This window comes from Oreochromis niloticus, linkage group LG17 (genome assembly GCF_001858045.2).
Source record: "Oreochromis niloticus isolate F11D_XX linkage group LG17, O_niloticus_UMD_NMBU, whole genome shotgun sequence".
NCBI lineage: Eukaryota > Metazoa > Chordata > Actinopteri > Cichliformes > Cichlidae > Oreochromis > Oreochromis niloticus.
In genome coordinates, this window is record NC_031981.2 from 2,167,762 (window position 1) to 2,181,836 (window position 14,075).

The window sequence follows — 14,075 nt, forward strand, 5'->3', positions numbered from 1 at the left end:
CTTCCTCTAATGAAAAAAGCAAAAAGCCCAGCTTTTCCCAGCTTTCAGCGACTGACCGTCAGACAGCCGTGATTTGGTGGCCTGGCGTCTTTTGAAGCAAAGAAAGAAATGTTATTCAGCTGATTAAAGGCGAGCTGGAAAGAACAGGGTCGTCTTCACTGACAGAAATAAGTCTCCAAGGCCGAGTCAGGCTTACGGGGGATGTATTATTAATGTTTATAGAAGAAAGAAAGAAAAACAAATGCGTAGCTGTTGCCTGATTTCTCCTCGGGGAGGCCACATGTTTTAGTCGGTGAAGCTTTGGTACGTGCGGTTAATCATTGGAAAACCGTATGCATGGTTCTTTAATACAGATTTGCTCTAAAAATAGTCCAGTTTCTTTTGGTTATACATTAAAGTCACTTAGTCGCATTCTTTTCGCCCTGGCTGCACAAATTATTTCCGACTTTCCAGGGTGATGATTTGGAAGGTCAGTGCTTAAGCTGTTGTACATGGAGAACACATTAGTGCTGCGTTTAATGTGAACGCCTGGGTAGAAGCACATAAGTGTATGGCTCTGGCCCATTTAGACACAAAGATCTCCTCTCCGGTGCAGTATGCTCTGACTTTGCTTTAAAACCAACATATGGATGAAACCAAGGCTGAAATAAAAGCACCTGTTTATGCAATCAGAGTGGCGGGATCTGTATTTGTATTTATCAAAGTCCCCGTTTTCTCTCATCCCCAGTGTTTTTTTGTTTCTTTTTTTTCGTTTAGCCTCTATTTATTCTCCAGCGGGGAGAAATGATGGGAAAACATGTCTGTCATCTACAGAACATACGCTAACGATTGCCAGGAAAAAGCCCGCCGCAGTGTGCTCGGTTGTTCTATCAGCCGTTTTTAAGACTGGTCTTTTCTTGTTTCCCTGGAGGTCAGGTTGCCAAACTGTTCCAGGATTCTAGCCTGGGGAATGCAGTCAACATTGTGGTGACGCGGCTCATCCTGCTCATGGAAGACCAGGTAAGGTGCATGAATTACTGCTAATACTAAGACCAGTGTTTCACTGCTTTGGTCCTACTCTTTTCCACAGTGTGTCTTTTGTTCCGCCCCTCCCTGAGCCTGGTTCTGCCGGAGGTTTCTTCCTGTTAAAAGGGAGTTTTTCCTTCCCACTGTCGCCAAAGTACTTGCTCATATGGGTTTTCTGAAAGCTGGGGGTTTCTCTCTAATATTGTATGGTCTTTACCTACAGGTAAAGTGCCTTGAGGTGATTTTGGCTCTATATAAGTAAATGGTAAATGGCCTGCATTTGTATAGCGCTTTATTTAGTCCCTAAGGACCCCAAAGCGCTTTACACCACATTCAGTCATTCACCCATTCACACACTGGTAATGGCAAGCTACATTGTAGCCACAGCTGCCCTGGGGCGCACTGACAGAGGCGAGGCTGCTGGACACTGGTGCCACCGGGCCCTCTGACCACCACCAGTAGTCAAACATGGGGTTAGTATCTTGCCCAAGGATATTTGGCATGCAGCCAGGAGGCAGCCTGGGATCGAACCACCGACCTTCTGATTAGTGGCTGACCTGCTCTGCCACCTGAGCTAAAACTGGATTGAACTGAATCAGTTACGGTGACAGAATATACATAACTAATGATCCACTGGCAGCATGTGATTTTGGGTGGGACGCCTCTTCAAAGGGTCATCGCCAAATTTTGGTGCACTCAAAGGTTTAGTGGATTCTAGTCGGATAAACTTGAACTGATTGGTACCGAGCGCATTTTCCTTAATGATTATTGGAATAAATTAACTTTTGATTTGATATATTTCAGTTACTTTTTACAAATTATTGCTTCGTGTGTACATCCATTTTTAAAAAAATAAAATTTTAATAAGGGAAAAATGATCAACCTTGTCATTCAGGACCACAATCACAGAGTCACATGTTGAACATGTGTCGTAGAGCACTCATGCTAGCGTTTAGCTCAAGGCGCTGCCGATAATATGGCTGCAGACTCTTTTCACATGTATTATAATGCAAGCGAGTGACTGCAGGTCAGAAAAGATGCAGCTGTCGGAGACAGAGTCCACACCTGACCGCAGGGCAGGAGTTTAGCTCATAAAAAAGTGCACGACCTTACCAGCACAGCTCAGGAGATGACTGTGCCATGTGACTGTAGTAAACGACCTTATTAGCCTGCCATTAACAGCATGCGGTGAGACGGTGTGGCCGGCTCCGTTTTAATGTTAACCTTGTAGCACTTTGACAGATGAATCATGCTGAATTAAAGGGGAATTACGGCGTGGCTTTGAGGTTTCCGCTATGGCCGTCTTATTAGGGAACATTTATGATTCATGCTTTTCATAGTGCCTCAAAATTAGAGCCCGTAATTTAGTGCCAGGATATGTTCGTTATCTCACATGGTAATGAAGTAAATGTTAGGGTCATTAGCGGTAGGCGAGTATTAGTGTTGTTATTCTTACTCTGTGGACCATTGAGGTCGGGACGGGATTGAGAGTGTTCTGTGCAAGCGCTCCTGCTGCCGTTTTCCAGGTCTGAATAGGCAAGCTGCCCCTGGAAAGGAAAATGAGGACAGCAGTAGGGCCAGAAATGAGGGACTGTGGGATAAGACAATTACTAGTTATGTCACCGCATGCATTCCTGGGTTACGAGTTCTCGCCAGCTGTGGCCAGCAGAGCACTCCCTCCGCGCTTCTACATATTTTTTACAGGATTGAAGGACTAACATGCAATGCTGCGGTGGAAAAATGCCTAAATCGCTGCAATACAGGAAGACGGGGTTATTATAGCATTGTTGGGATATCGTGTAATTGTTGTTGATATTGGAATAACTTCACATTAAGTATCTTTCGTTCATTCCTGAAGCTGATTGTTTTGTGTTTAAACAAAGGAAGTGCTTCTGTTGTCTCTCCCCACCAGCCCACACTGGAGATCAACCATCATGCGGGGAAGTCTTTAGACAGCTTCTGCAAGTGGCAGAAAACCATCCAGCACCGCAGCAGCTACGGGAACGCCATACCTGACAACGGCATTGCTCATCACGACACCGCCGTGCTCATCACCAGGTCGGAAACCTCGAAAAGAAAAACCTGTCCTGCAGGAATGTCTGCTTGTGACCCCCGCAGGAACAAATAACCGCAATTAAAGAGTCAAAAGAATCAGTCGTCTGTTAGGTAAGGCAGGCCCAGCCCCGCTCCTCGTAGTCTGTCAGTAAGACCTGAGCAGGAGAGCTGGGCTGTCCAGTTCAGGGTGACACCGAGACGATCCACCTCCTCCTCCGAGTTCACTGGATCTCATGGATGGATTTAATGCGCTATCAAGTGCTGACAGGCTGAATTTCACACGGCTCCCTCGATTAACTCATCTTAGCATGTAGTCCGAGTATTGCCTGACACTGAAGATTGTTTTTAACTTCTGTTCATTCCACTTTTCCTGAACCGGTGTTTTGGCATCGGAGCGCTTAAGGGATGGAGGAAAATTTATACAGTATAGCTTTTTGCAAACTGATACAGACTGACTCCGTGCACGGCAGCATTTATGGCAGGCTTTAGTGTTCGTATGCTTGACATCTCATTTCGCAGCCCCAAAAAAGTGAGATTGGAAAAAAAGGTGATGAATCATAGTTTACGTTATTGAAATACTCACATTGAGCAGAATGTTAAAAATCATCGTAGCACGCAGTAAAATGCAGACACCAGTGGTGGATGCATGTTAAGTAGAAAAAAAAAAACACTGGCGCTATTGACTCAGGAATGTGCAACAGCGAACAGCACGGCCACGGTTTGGTCAGAGTCATCTGAACGCACTTGTGCTCGGGCAGCGCTGCCACAAATACTTTCCTATTCTGTGCAAAAGAATGTGCTATGAACTCGAGCTGCGGGAGGTTAGCGTTGGGGTGGCGAGGGGAGGTGGGGGGGTGAAAACAGATAAATGTCACAACTTTTTTGAGATGCGGTCTTGGTGGCGGCTTGGTGAGAACAGCTTGGTTTTACAGCAGCATTTATCAAACGGGGATGGAAGCTGTCCAGACGCGATGACACCGCAGTGACCGTCCGCGGTTTCCGCCTATTGTTCTTTTTAAACTTTATCCGTCTGCTGTCGCTACTGTGTGCGTGTGCGTGTGAATACCCTGCGTGTCCAAGTGTGTTCACATGTATCTTAAGCAGCGGTTGATGCCGTTTCTGTTCCTGCACCTTGTTGTGTACGAGTGTCAAACCTCCTTGTTTTTTTTCCTCACGTCTTGCAGGTATGACATCTGCATCCAAAAAAACAAGCCCTGTGAAACTCTAGGTAACCTTCCATCACACGTGACCACAGACCTCCATATTTCTGATCCCGCTGATACTCCAGCTCTTTCTCCTAGCCCTGACCGTCACAGCTTCATGCTTCCTCCCAACCGTAACCCTAAACGTAACCCTACACCTTTTTCCATCCTTAACTCTAAAATCAGTTACTCATCCGAAAATAATTTCAGGGGTCCCACCCAGTGTGTTCTTACTTTCCAAAGAGTTGCAGAGTTGACATTAAAAAAAAAGTGTGCATGCATGTTTAACATTCTTACATACACGAGAAAGTGCGATGCAAATGATGTGCATCTGTGTACTTTTACACGGTGCATTCTGCATGTTTATTGATAGTGCACGCTTTACTAAAAGCAGAGTTGGCAAAATAGTGAGCTGCTGCTGGGAACATCATCCTTTCTCTCTCAGTTGGGATTCTCATTCGGTTCGTGTGCTTGCTTCAGAATAGAGGTTTTTTTATATTCATATAGTGTATTTCTGCAGGCTTGGCTCCAGTAGGAGGGATGTGTGAGCCAGAGAGGAGCTGCAGCATCAATGAGGACATCGGCCTGGGAACGGCCTTCACTATCGCCCATGAGATTGGACACACGTGAGTAACAAACACACGCACACTCTTATTTTTTAATTTCCTGGACACATTTGCAGATGTTGCACAAAAAAAGAGACTTCTGTTTGATATCATCTCATCGATGTGCAACACCGTTTACTTGTATTTCTAATATAATTACTCTGGCTCGATAAAAATCTGTCGAATGAGAGGAAAATCCCACAAGTTTGTGAATTTCAGGACAAATTCATCTTCGCCACAGAGGCAGAAGCGTTGGAGAGCTCGAGGTGTCAGACAGCAGAAGAATTACAAATATTCCTTCAGTTTCGATGCTGTTGGCCACAGACGGCAGCGTCGTTTCCAGAATATACGGCCTTTGCAAATATTAAACCAGCTGCCAACTCGATGAGTAGATCCATCGCAGCTGTCCGTGAAACCAGACTTAAACATGGGTTTGAAGCTGTCTGGGATTTAAACGAATTGATTTATAGCGATGCTGAAATGTCTTTCAACCACCATCCCACGAAAATGCCGTATAAAAGTGTCAACTTTTGTTTCAAAGTATGCGTTGGGGGTTGTGTTATAAACCTCCGGAAACTAGGTCAAAATCCACAAGTGTTTCTTGCAGAAATCGAGCACCGAGGCCACGGATAAATGCTTCACATGTGATGACAAACATCTGTTCTTTAAATAAAAAAGACGCACAATCTGTGATCCGTGAATTAGACCTGACTGTCCTTCCTGAAACATGAAATGTCCCTGCGGGGTGTTTCTGATCCTCTGCTGGGGATCGAGTCTCGAACATCACGAGTCAGATCCATCAGTAAGAGCGCTGAACGTCGTTCCTTTGCATCCCAGTGAAATCAGCTCACGAGCGGGAGCAAAATTCTGTCTCGACATCTGTTACTGTTGTATCCTTCGTGCTCAGCAGTTCACCGTCCCGTTCATTTGTGTATGAAAATAGCATCGAAAAGTATTCGTGCAGATGGTGGATCCATCAGGGTTCTGCTTTCCTAATGGTTAACACAGGTCTTTGTTTTTTAAAGCACTCAAACCCTGAGGGCACCCTGTCAACATGACTAATTAATGTATATATATGCACACATGAGGGTGCACACATGAAGGGACCAAACACGAATGGCTCTGCAGGGAGGTGGAACGTTTTGAGAACCGCCTCAAACAGCTACTAGAATGATATCGCTGCCTGCCATGGACTCCTTTTGCTTCTTGTACATGACTCTGAGGTTAAGGCTGTTAATCAAATACTGTAAAGCAAACATTTTAATTAGGTTTTAGTGAAATCTTAGCGATTCAAACATTGCATTGTAAAATTGTGTGCATAAATTGCAAAGATCTCCATCATGCAAACGTACTGACTTTGCCGATTAATCTACAGATTATTTTCGAGAATAATTTAAAAATTCTTTGCTGACAGAAACCTCAGGAATGAAAATATGCCGTTAGGAGTACGAGAAAGTAAGTGCCCCCTTTTATATATCAGGACATCCTGAGAAAATGAGGTAAATATGATCTAAGATGAACAATAAGTCATGACATATTGCACCATGTCATTATTCATTTAACAAAAAGCCAACCTTAACCCTAACTAGAGTGTAAGTAGCACTTTACGACGTGATCGTCAGCAAGTGTGAGCTCCTCCAAAAAACCAAAGGGTTTTGTCAGGTTGCTGGTCTGCAGGCATCAGCAATGAGGATTCATAGGGTCATTTCCAAGAAAGTGACAAACGTTCATGACAGTTGCCGGTCAAAAACCCTAAGAGCTCGATTTCAGACTCTACCGGCCTCAGTAAGCATGCTAAGTTCAGTACAATCCAGTAGAAAAAGCCTGTTTGGAAGGGTTGCCAGCAGAAAGCCTCTTCTCTCCCAAAAGAAGACGGCAGCACGGCTTAGGTTTGCAAAGTTACATCTGAACAGGCTGCAAGACTTTAAGAACAAAGTCCTTTGAACAGACCAGAGTGGAGATGTTTGACCGTAATGCTCAGCACCACATTTGGAGAAAACCAAACACCACCTATCAGCACAAACACTAATGGAGGGCTGCCAGAGGCACCTTACAGTCATTGAGTAAACCATTAACTCGTCTTCTGAAGTCATAACTGGTTCATGAATCAGGACAATGATACTGAACATAGCAGCAAATCTACAGCAGGATGCCTGAACACGAAAGTAATCGAGTGCTGCGACGGCCCAGTCAGAGTGAGATTGTGGAGACTTTAAGAGAACTGTGCATAAACAAAGTCAAACGCTGTAATGATGCGAGAGACTCGATAAAGTCACAGAAAACAATAACTAAGTTATCGCTGCGAAAGGTTCTGCAAGCTTCTGAATCGAGAGGCGTGCTTAGTTTTTCTCGCGCTGCTTCTGAATTTCAGCTTTTAGTTTTTTGTCATGTAAAATGTCAAAATGTGTTCATACGTCTGGGGTTGTATTTAAATAATTTTTGAACCTTCTAAAGCTCTGATGATTCTTTAATCACATCTTGATGTGTAAAATCTTTGACTTGAAAAAAGGCGTGTTTTCTTTTTCCAGGCGAAAGCATTTAATACTAGAGTAACAAATCCTCAGAAGTTTCCTTAAAAATTGAGTAGAAAAGTAACCTAATTAGAATGGCAGCTCTGAACTTGACCCCGTGTGACACAAAATTGGCCGTTTTGTTGTTATTCAAACATAATAACACGCGAGTTAAGAAGTTAAGCCCCTTTAAAGCCGTACAGATGTGTCTTTATGAGGTGTAAATCAGTCCCAGACTTGATGTCCAATAAAAACAACACCACCACCAGGGTACCAGGTTCTCCTTGAGACCGCTGTCCTAAGATGATACTAATGAAACATCTGGTGGGATTTTTTTGATAGATGGAAGGTGGACGTGTCTGACAGCTGTGGACCGTAATCTTTCATATGTCTGTTCTTTAGATCCCTCTCGGTTATCAACAGTGATCTTTTTTCCACTGTCCCCGTCGCTGCTGCAGGGATTATTACCCGTCCACATGGCCTCAAAGTGTTGTCACTGTATCATCATGGGCTTTAGGTTTGGGATGAACCACGACGGCATGGGGAACGCCTGCGGGCCCCGCAGCCAGGAGACTGCCAAGCTGATGGCTGACCACATCACCATGAAGACAAATCCGTTCATCTGGTCCGCCTGCAGCCGGGATTACATCACCAGCTTCCTGGAGTGAGTCAGATTATCTGCAGCGGCATAAATAATTTGTTAATGAGAGGGTTGAGGAAGGAACGGTCTCACAAAGACTGGTGTAAAATTTCTGATGGTCAGAGAAACATCCGAGTCGCAGACGGAGCAGGAAGACTTACTGCAGCCTGTTTAGTGTTGTTTTTTCTGTTTCCACCTTTAGCTCAGGTATGGGCTCCTGCCTGAACAACGTCCCGCCAAAGCAGGAGTTTGTGTACCCCACCACAGCGCCAGGTCAGGCCTACGATGCAGACGAACAGTGCCGCTTTCAGTACGGCGTCAGGTCTCGACAGTGCAAATACGCGGTGGGTATATTTTCAGTTATCTTTCGCTCAACTTTTACAGCATTTGTCAGCTGAAGTGGCAAAATTCATACAGATTTTCTTACAGTATATTTTCTGTAAAGATCCACTGACAAACTTTTAAGCGATGTCTGTCGTTTTTCTTGTTTCTGCCACTGGAGAGAAAAAAGATTTCATGTTAGTGTGTTGAAAAACTTTATATTACCTCCAATTTTTTATGAATGGTCGTCAAACTTACAATATAGCGTGACATGAGTAGCGAGGTTGGCTTCGACCTTCATTGTTAGCGCCCAAGGCCAAAGTTAACAAAAAACAATGACGTGAAAAGACACAGAGAGCTGTACAACCCACTTTTTTTCAATAAGACGCCCTGTGACATCACAGTGATGCCATAAACAACTCACACTGCACGACTACATCTTAAAATCTCAAGTTTTTACAGCTTGGAGATTTCAGCCTATTCCGCTCCAACCATATGAGTAAACATAATTAAATACACCATTATGATATGTAACGCTTCAAGGTGAAAGGTGAAAGGTCAGGGTCATACAAATTAGGAAATGTCTTTACAATGACACAGGAAGATGAATATGCTCCACGAGCCACTACACCAAGCTGGAGAGATTATATCTCTCGGCTGGCCTGGGAACATCTCGGAGTTTCCCCGGATAAGCTGGAGGAGGTGGGCGGGGAGAGGGAGGTCTGGGCTTCTCTGCTCAGGGTGATGTCCCCGCGACCCTGGATAAGCGGGATGGACAGATTTTCATATTACCAGCTGACATCAGCATAAAACGTCCAAGTTTTAGAATTGCCCTTTGGGGGTAGTTGAGTTGGTACTCGATGTAAAGTTCAACATAACGACCCAAAATTTTCAACCCCGGTGGTGTAAACAGGCCTCCATATAATTGCACTTTCATGCTGCGTTAGAAAAAAGTATTTAACCTGTCTTAAGTATCCATGATGTTATAGACAATTATGAATGCAGAAGACCCTCGGTGCCAGTTTGAGACTGCGTGTGGCATCGGGAGGCAGGAAGGAGCAGTTTGTTGCAATGCATTCGGTCATCAGTAACACACATGCAGCACACTTTTTGTTTTTAGGCCCTTTTAAGTTTCCACCCTTAAGATTTTCAGGTGTATGCAGTGCCTCGAACACTTTGTTTGACACGGTTATATGTGCAGAGTTTAAAGCTGGAGAGGATCCAAAATGTGGCACGCAGGAAGCATATGATACAAACAAAGGAAGCTTTAATAGCTGAATAATAATCAAGAAAAACAAAAGTCCCAGTGGGATCAAAAGTCCACAAACATGGAAAACCAATAAAATCCACAAAGAAACTTAAATCTAAATGGAAATAAACAGGTTAGCACCTGAGGGAAACACCGGCCTGTACGCAGGAAAACAGCAGGTGAAAACAATCAGGTGAATCAGGGGAGACGGACAGGAAGCAGAACTGAGACAGGAAATAAAAGACAAAAACACCCTTCAAAGTAAAACAGGAGACATGGGTATGAACACTAGCACTTAACAGGGGGACGCAGAGCGGCCAGGGCGTAAGCAAATACACGGGAAACCATCATTAATACAGTTAGCTATAATAAACCAAGACACAAACTCAAAACCACTGCATCATATAAATAAACAGCGTCAAACCGAAACCCAGATTCAACGAGTGCAAGAAAGCAAAACGGGAACTCTCGAAATCCAACAAACACAAAAACCAGAACCTTAAACAGCAGAATAATAAGACCGAGAGACGAGTATCCAGAGTCTGAGAACAAAAACCCAGGACCATCTGTGAGCAAAACATCTCCACATCCCACATGTGGTGCCCACCATAACACTCACACACACTTTCTCCCTCTGCCAGCCTTTATAATCAGATAATCCTTCTGGACTGGTGTTGTTTAAAAAAACGAGCCTCACTTTCTTTCGCCGTGCGTCCATTCGCAGGCGCCCCGGGCTGCCATTCAGCTGTTATTATGTCACTGCTCACTCCCTCCTTACAAATCTGTGATGTGAAACATCTTGTGGTACCTTCACTTAATAGCATCCACTTTATTGCACGGTCAAGTTTTACGGGGCCAGGTTCAGAGTGAGCGGACATCTGGAACAGCAAACTGCTTTATAGACTCATCATTATTGATACTCCGCGGTCAGAGCACGTGTACACAGTAAAACATAACCCCCACTGCCAGGTGTTAGAGGCACTGCTACAGAGGGAGAGGAGAGGAAGGCGAACAAGGCACGCATCTGCTCTCACGTCTGGGTTTTGATCGTACGCAAAGACACCGTCAGGTTGTCTCACTTTATGCTTTGTTTCTCTTTTATCGCACGTCTCGCCGTCTCAAATGTTTTTTCCTTTTTACTCTCTTTCATTCACACACACAGGAAGTCTGCAGTGAACTTTGGTGCATGAGTAAGAGCAACCGTTGTATCACAACCAGCATTCCCGCTGCAGAGGGAACCATCTGTCAGACCAACACCATAGAGAAAGGGGTAAACGCTCCTAATAATGCTCTTTTCTTTTAATTATTGCGTAAAGCAGTGAAGCAAAACAAAGTCCAAATATGGCTGCGAGTGAGAACCGAGTGTTCATGAGAATAAAGAAGCAGCACGTCATCAGGCTCGGCTGTTAATTTGTTTTGATCTCAAGGAAAATATCTGTACGATTACAAATTTAAAAAAGGGAAAAATATCATCTCAGTAAACATGTGTTGGTAGGTTTGTGAGTCACGTGTTTCTTTTGTTTTGTCTTTGAGATTAGAACGTATGTGCCGAGGACTGATGTTGCTGTACGTTTATGATCATTGCTATACTTACATGTATCTGCAACTGTGCAGTGGTGCTACAAGAGGGTGTGCGTGGCGTACGGGACTCGCCCACAGGGTGTGGATGGAGGCTGGGGTCTGTGGTCTCCCTGGGAGGAGTGCAGCAGGACATGTGGAGGTGGCGTCTCCTCTTCTGTCAGACACTGCGACAGCCCCAGGTACGGAGCTTAGCTTCACCTGATCTTAGCCAATGTGTCCTGCATGTTTTTATTATTGACCTTTACTAAAGCAGCTCAGTGTGATTCAGAAGCTGAACCACATTTATCTTACTCCGGGTGGCGTCTCGGTTCATCCTCTGTAATAAGCCTTGTAGCTTCTCATTGGCTGCCCCTCATAAAGGGAAAGCTTGCATAGCAGGTGGGTGGAGCTTCTGTGGTTGCAGTTAAATGACCATATGAGATGGTAGTATTCATATATTATAAGAGCTGTTGTTTCAGTCCAGAGGATCTCCAGATTATAGCCCGACATCCAAAACACACAGATCAGGATGGACACAGCCAGCCCACCCATGTGTCCAAATGGAAGCCTGGTAATCCATGTTTGAATTGCAATAGGATCTTTTCATTATATATTTTTTGTTTTCCAAACTGGTATTTTTGCCAATACTGGTTACATTAAATCCAACAGCCATAGGGCAGAAGTAAATGAGCCATTAAATGCTGCTTCTTCAAACTCAAACACACTGAAAACATCATTCCTATCATTTAATCCAAGATGTTCTTGCAGGCAGCAGCGGAGTGGGGATGATCATAAAATGACCTTTCGAGTCGCAGCCACCAGATGCCTGGTCTTGAACTGATTAAACTGAAAATGGATTGACCCAAATCTGAGGCCAACACTCTCCTGTATCGTTTTAAGCGTCTTTTTGCATCTTTGTTTTGGCTTCGTTCTCTTTGAATGTGTTTACGGTTTAACACCAACAGTCATGTGAAAATGGCAGACTGCAGCTCTGTTTGTGAAAAAACAATAATGCAGTTTTTAAAAAGGAAGCGTGACAGTGAATTTAAACACAAAGGTGAGGAATGCTAAAAGTCAGTGCTACGTGATGGACGTCGGATCTCTTTGTGTCTCACTGCAGGCCAACTATTGGTGGGAAATATTGCCTAGGAGAGAGAAAACGCTTCAGGTCCTGCAATATAGATGTGAGTATTGGTGCTCTTCATCATCATCATCATTATTGCTCTCATCAACTGGTCAAACCACTGTAATCAAAAATAGGAATATGGTTTGAATGAATGTGTTTTATGTGGTCGCTGCATAGACCTCTGCTTGCACGTATAAAGCTGCATGCACACGTGTATGTTACAGGACTGCCCTGCAGGCTCTCGGGATTTCCGAGAGATTCAGTGTTCCAACTTCGATAGCATCCCCTTTCGGGGAAAGTTTTACACCTGGAAGCCTTACAGAGGAGGTGAGTGAGTAGTGCTCGTCTCACTTGGGTGTGTGTGCATGCACGAGTTTAATGTGAGCTTGCAGACGTTTCTCAGACCATCAGGTGTGACCAGACCAGGTCAATCAGTGGTGCTTTGCAGGTAAAATAATGAACATATCCACTAATCGGAAGGTTAGCGGGTATCGCTGGGAAAGATACTAACCTCAAGTTGTTCTCTGATGGATCCATCAGAGTATGAATGTGTTGTTGGACAGAAAGCACCAATGTAGAAAAAGCATAGAAAAAAGTGCTTGAATGAATGCGGGTGAATACAGCATGTTGTATAAAGCAATTAGAGTGCTCAGGTAGCGGTAGTATATAAGAACCAGTCCATTTTCCATTTACTGAGTCTCTCTAGCTTGCTAGTATCAGGGGTGTTGAACTCCAGGCCTCGAGGGCCGGTGTCCTGCAGGTTTTAGATGTGTCCTTGATCCACAGCTGATTTAAATGGCTAAATTACCTTCTCGACATGTCTTGTAGTTCTCCAGAGGCCTGGTGATGAACTCATCATGTGATTCAGGTGTGCTGACCCAGGGTGAGATCTAAAACCTGCAGGACACCGGCCCTCGGGGCCTGGAGTTCGACACCCCTGTTGTAGGGTGTCTACCTCACAAAGCATGAGGAGGCTAGAGCCACTGTGATTTGGTGCTATAGAAATAAATAAAAATTGAATTCAACATAGATAACAGTAAAATCCAAGCTTAAGGTCCCATCATAATTCACTTACTTCTTTACTCCACTACTTACTTAAAATATCAGTCCATTCACATCTGTACACAATGCTCTCTTGTGTTGAACTGCAAGAACACAGTGATTACTGGATAAGCTGAATCATATGGGTTACATGCTATATCTGCTGAGTGATTATAAGCTTGTTAAAGTCATGTTTACCTTTAAAAATGTGGCTTAAAGGAAAGTTTTCCATGACCCTGTGATGTCATTCCTGCTCTACTTGTTTCATTGCTTAAACAGTTGGACCATAGTTTGTGTCTTGAGCGCGTAGAATTGTGACATTAGGATAGCATAAAAGGGCAGTACAGGTGAGATGAAGGTGAGAGGGATGCGAGCCAAGAGAGGATTCAAGGAGACGAGCCAAAGTCGGGGTAAAGACAGTCGCGTGCATGCGTGCGTGGAGAGAGAGCAAAATGTGAATCGAAGCTTCTGCTGCTGCAGACTCGCCCCTGTCTGGCCTGCAGATGGTGGCTGCAGAGAGCCATGCATCCCACAATGCCTTGCAGGAATTCCTCGCTCCTGATGAGCGCTAGACGCTAAACCTGGACGTGAAAGATAAATAGTTTCAGCGACATAACCGCCTTTAATCTGGCCCTCCAGTAACATAATGGGTTACAGAGATGGTCAGCCATCCGATTCCAACTCCAGGCAACAAGTGCTCCTTTCATCAGGTCAGCTGATTTTACAATGGAAATCCCTTGCAGCTGTTAAAATAGGAACGT

At 44.3% G+C, this 14,075-nt stretch overlaps 1 protein-coding gene across 3 annotated transcripts in view; it reads left to right on the forward strand.

Moving 5' to 3' along the window:
• adamts10 (ADAM metallopeptidase with thrombospondin type 1 motif, 10) overlaps nt 1-14,075 on the forward strand; it is a 51,988-nt gene that overhangs the window by 19,777 nt on the left and 18,136 nt on the right. For all 3 annotated transcript variants that reach the window (XM_025899577.1, XM_025899578.1, XM_003445056.5), the window contains 10 exons: nt 916-999; nt 2,918-3,063; nt 4,245-4,288; nt 4,783-4,888; nt 7,895-8,041; nt 8,220-8,361; nt 10,750-10,857; nt 11,202-11,347; nt 12,268-12,331; nt 12,498-12,600. In XM_025899577.1, coding sequence (XP_025755362.1) covers nt 916-999; nt 2,918-3,063; nt 4,245-4,288; nt 4,783-4,888; nt 7,895-8,041; nt 8,220-8,361; nt 10,750-10,857; nt 11,202-11,347; nt 12,268-12,331; nt 12,498-12,600 — 1,090 coding nt within the window. The remainder of the gene's footprint in view (nt 1-915; nt 1,000-2,917; nt 3,064-4,244; nt 4,289-4,782; nt 4,889-7,894; nt 8,042-8,219; nt 8,362-10,749; nt 10,858-11,201; nt 11,348-12,267; nt 12,332-12,497; nt 12,601-14,075) is intronic.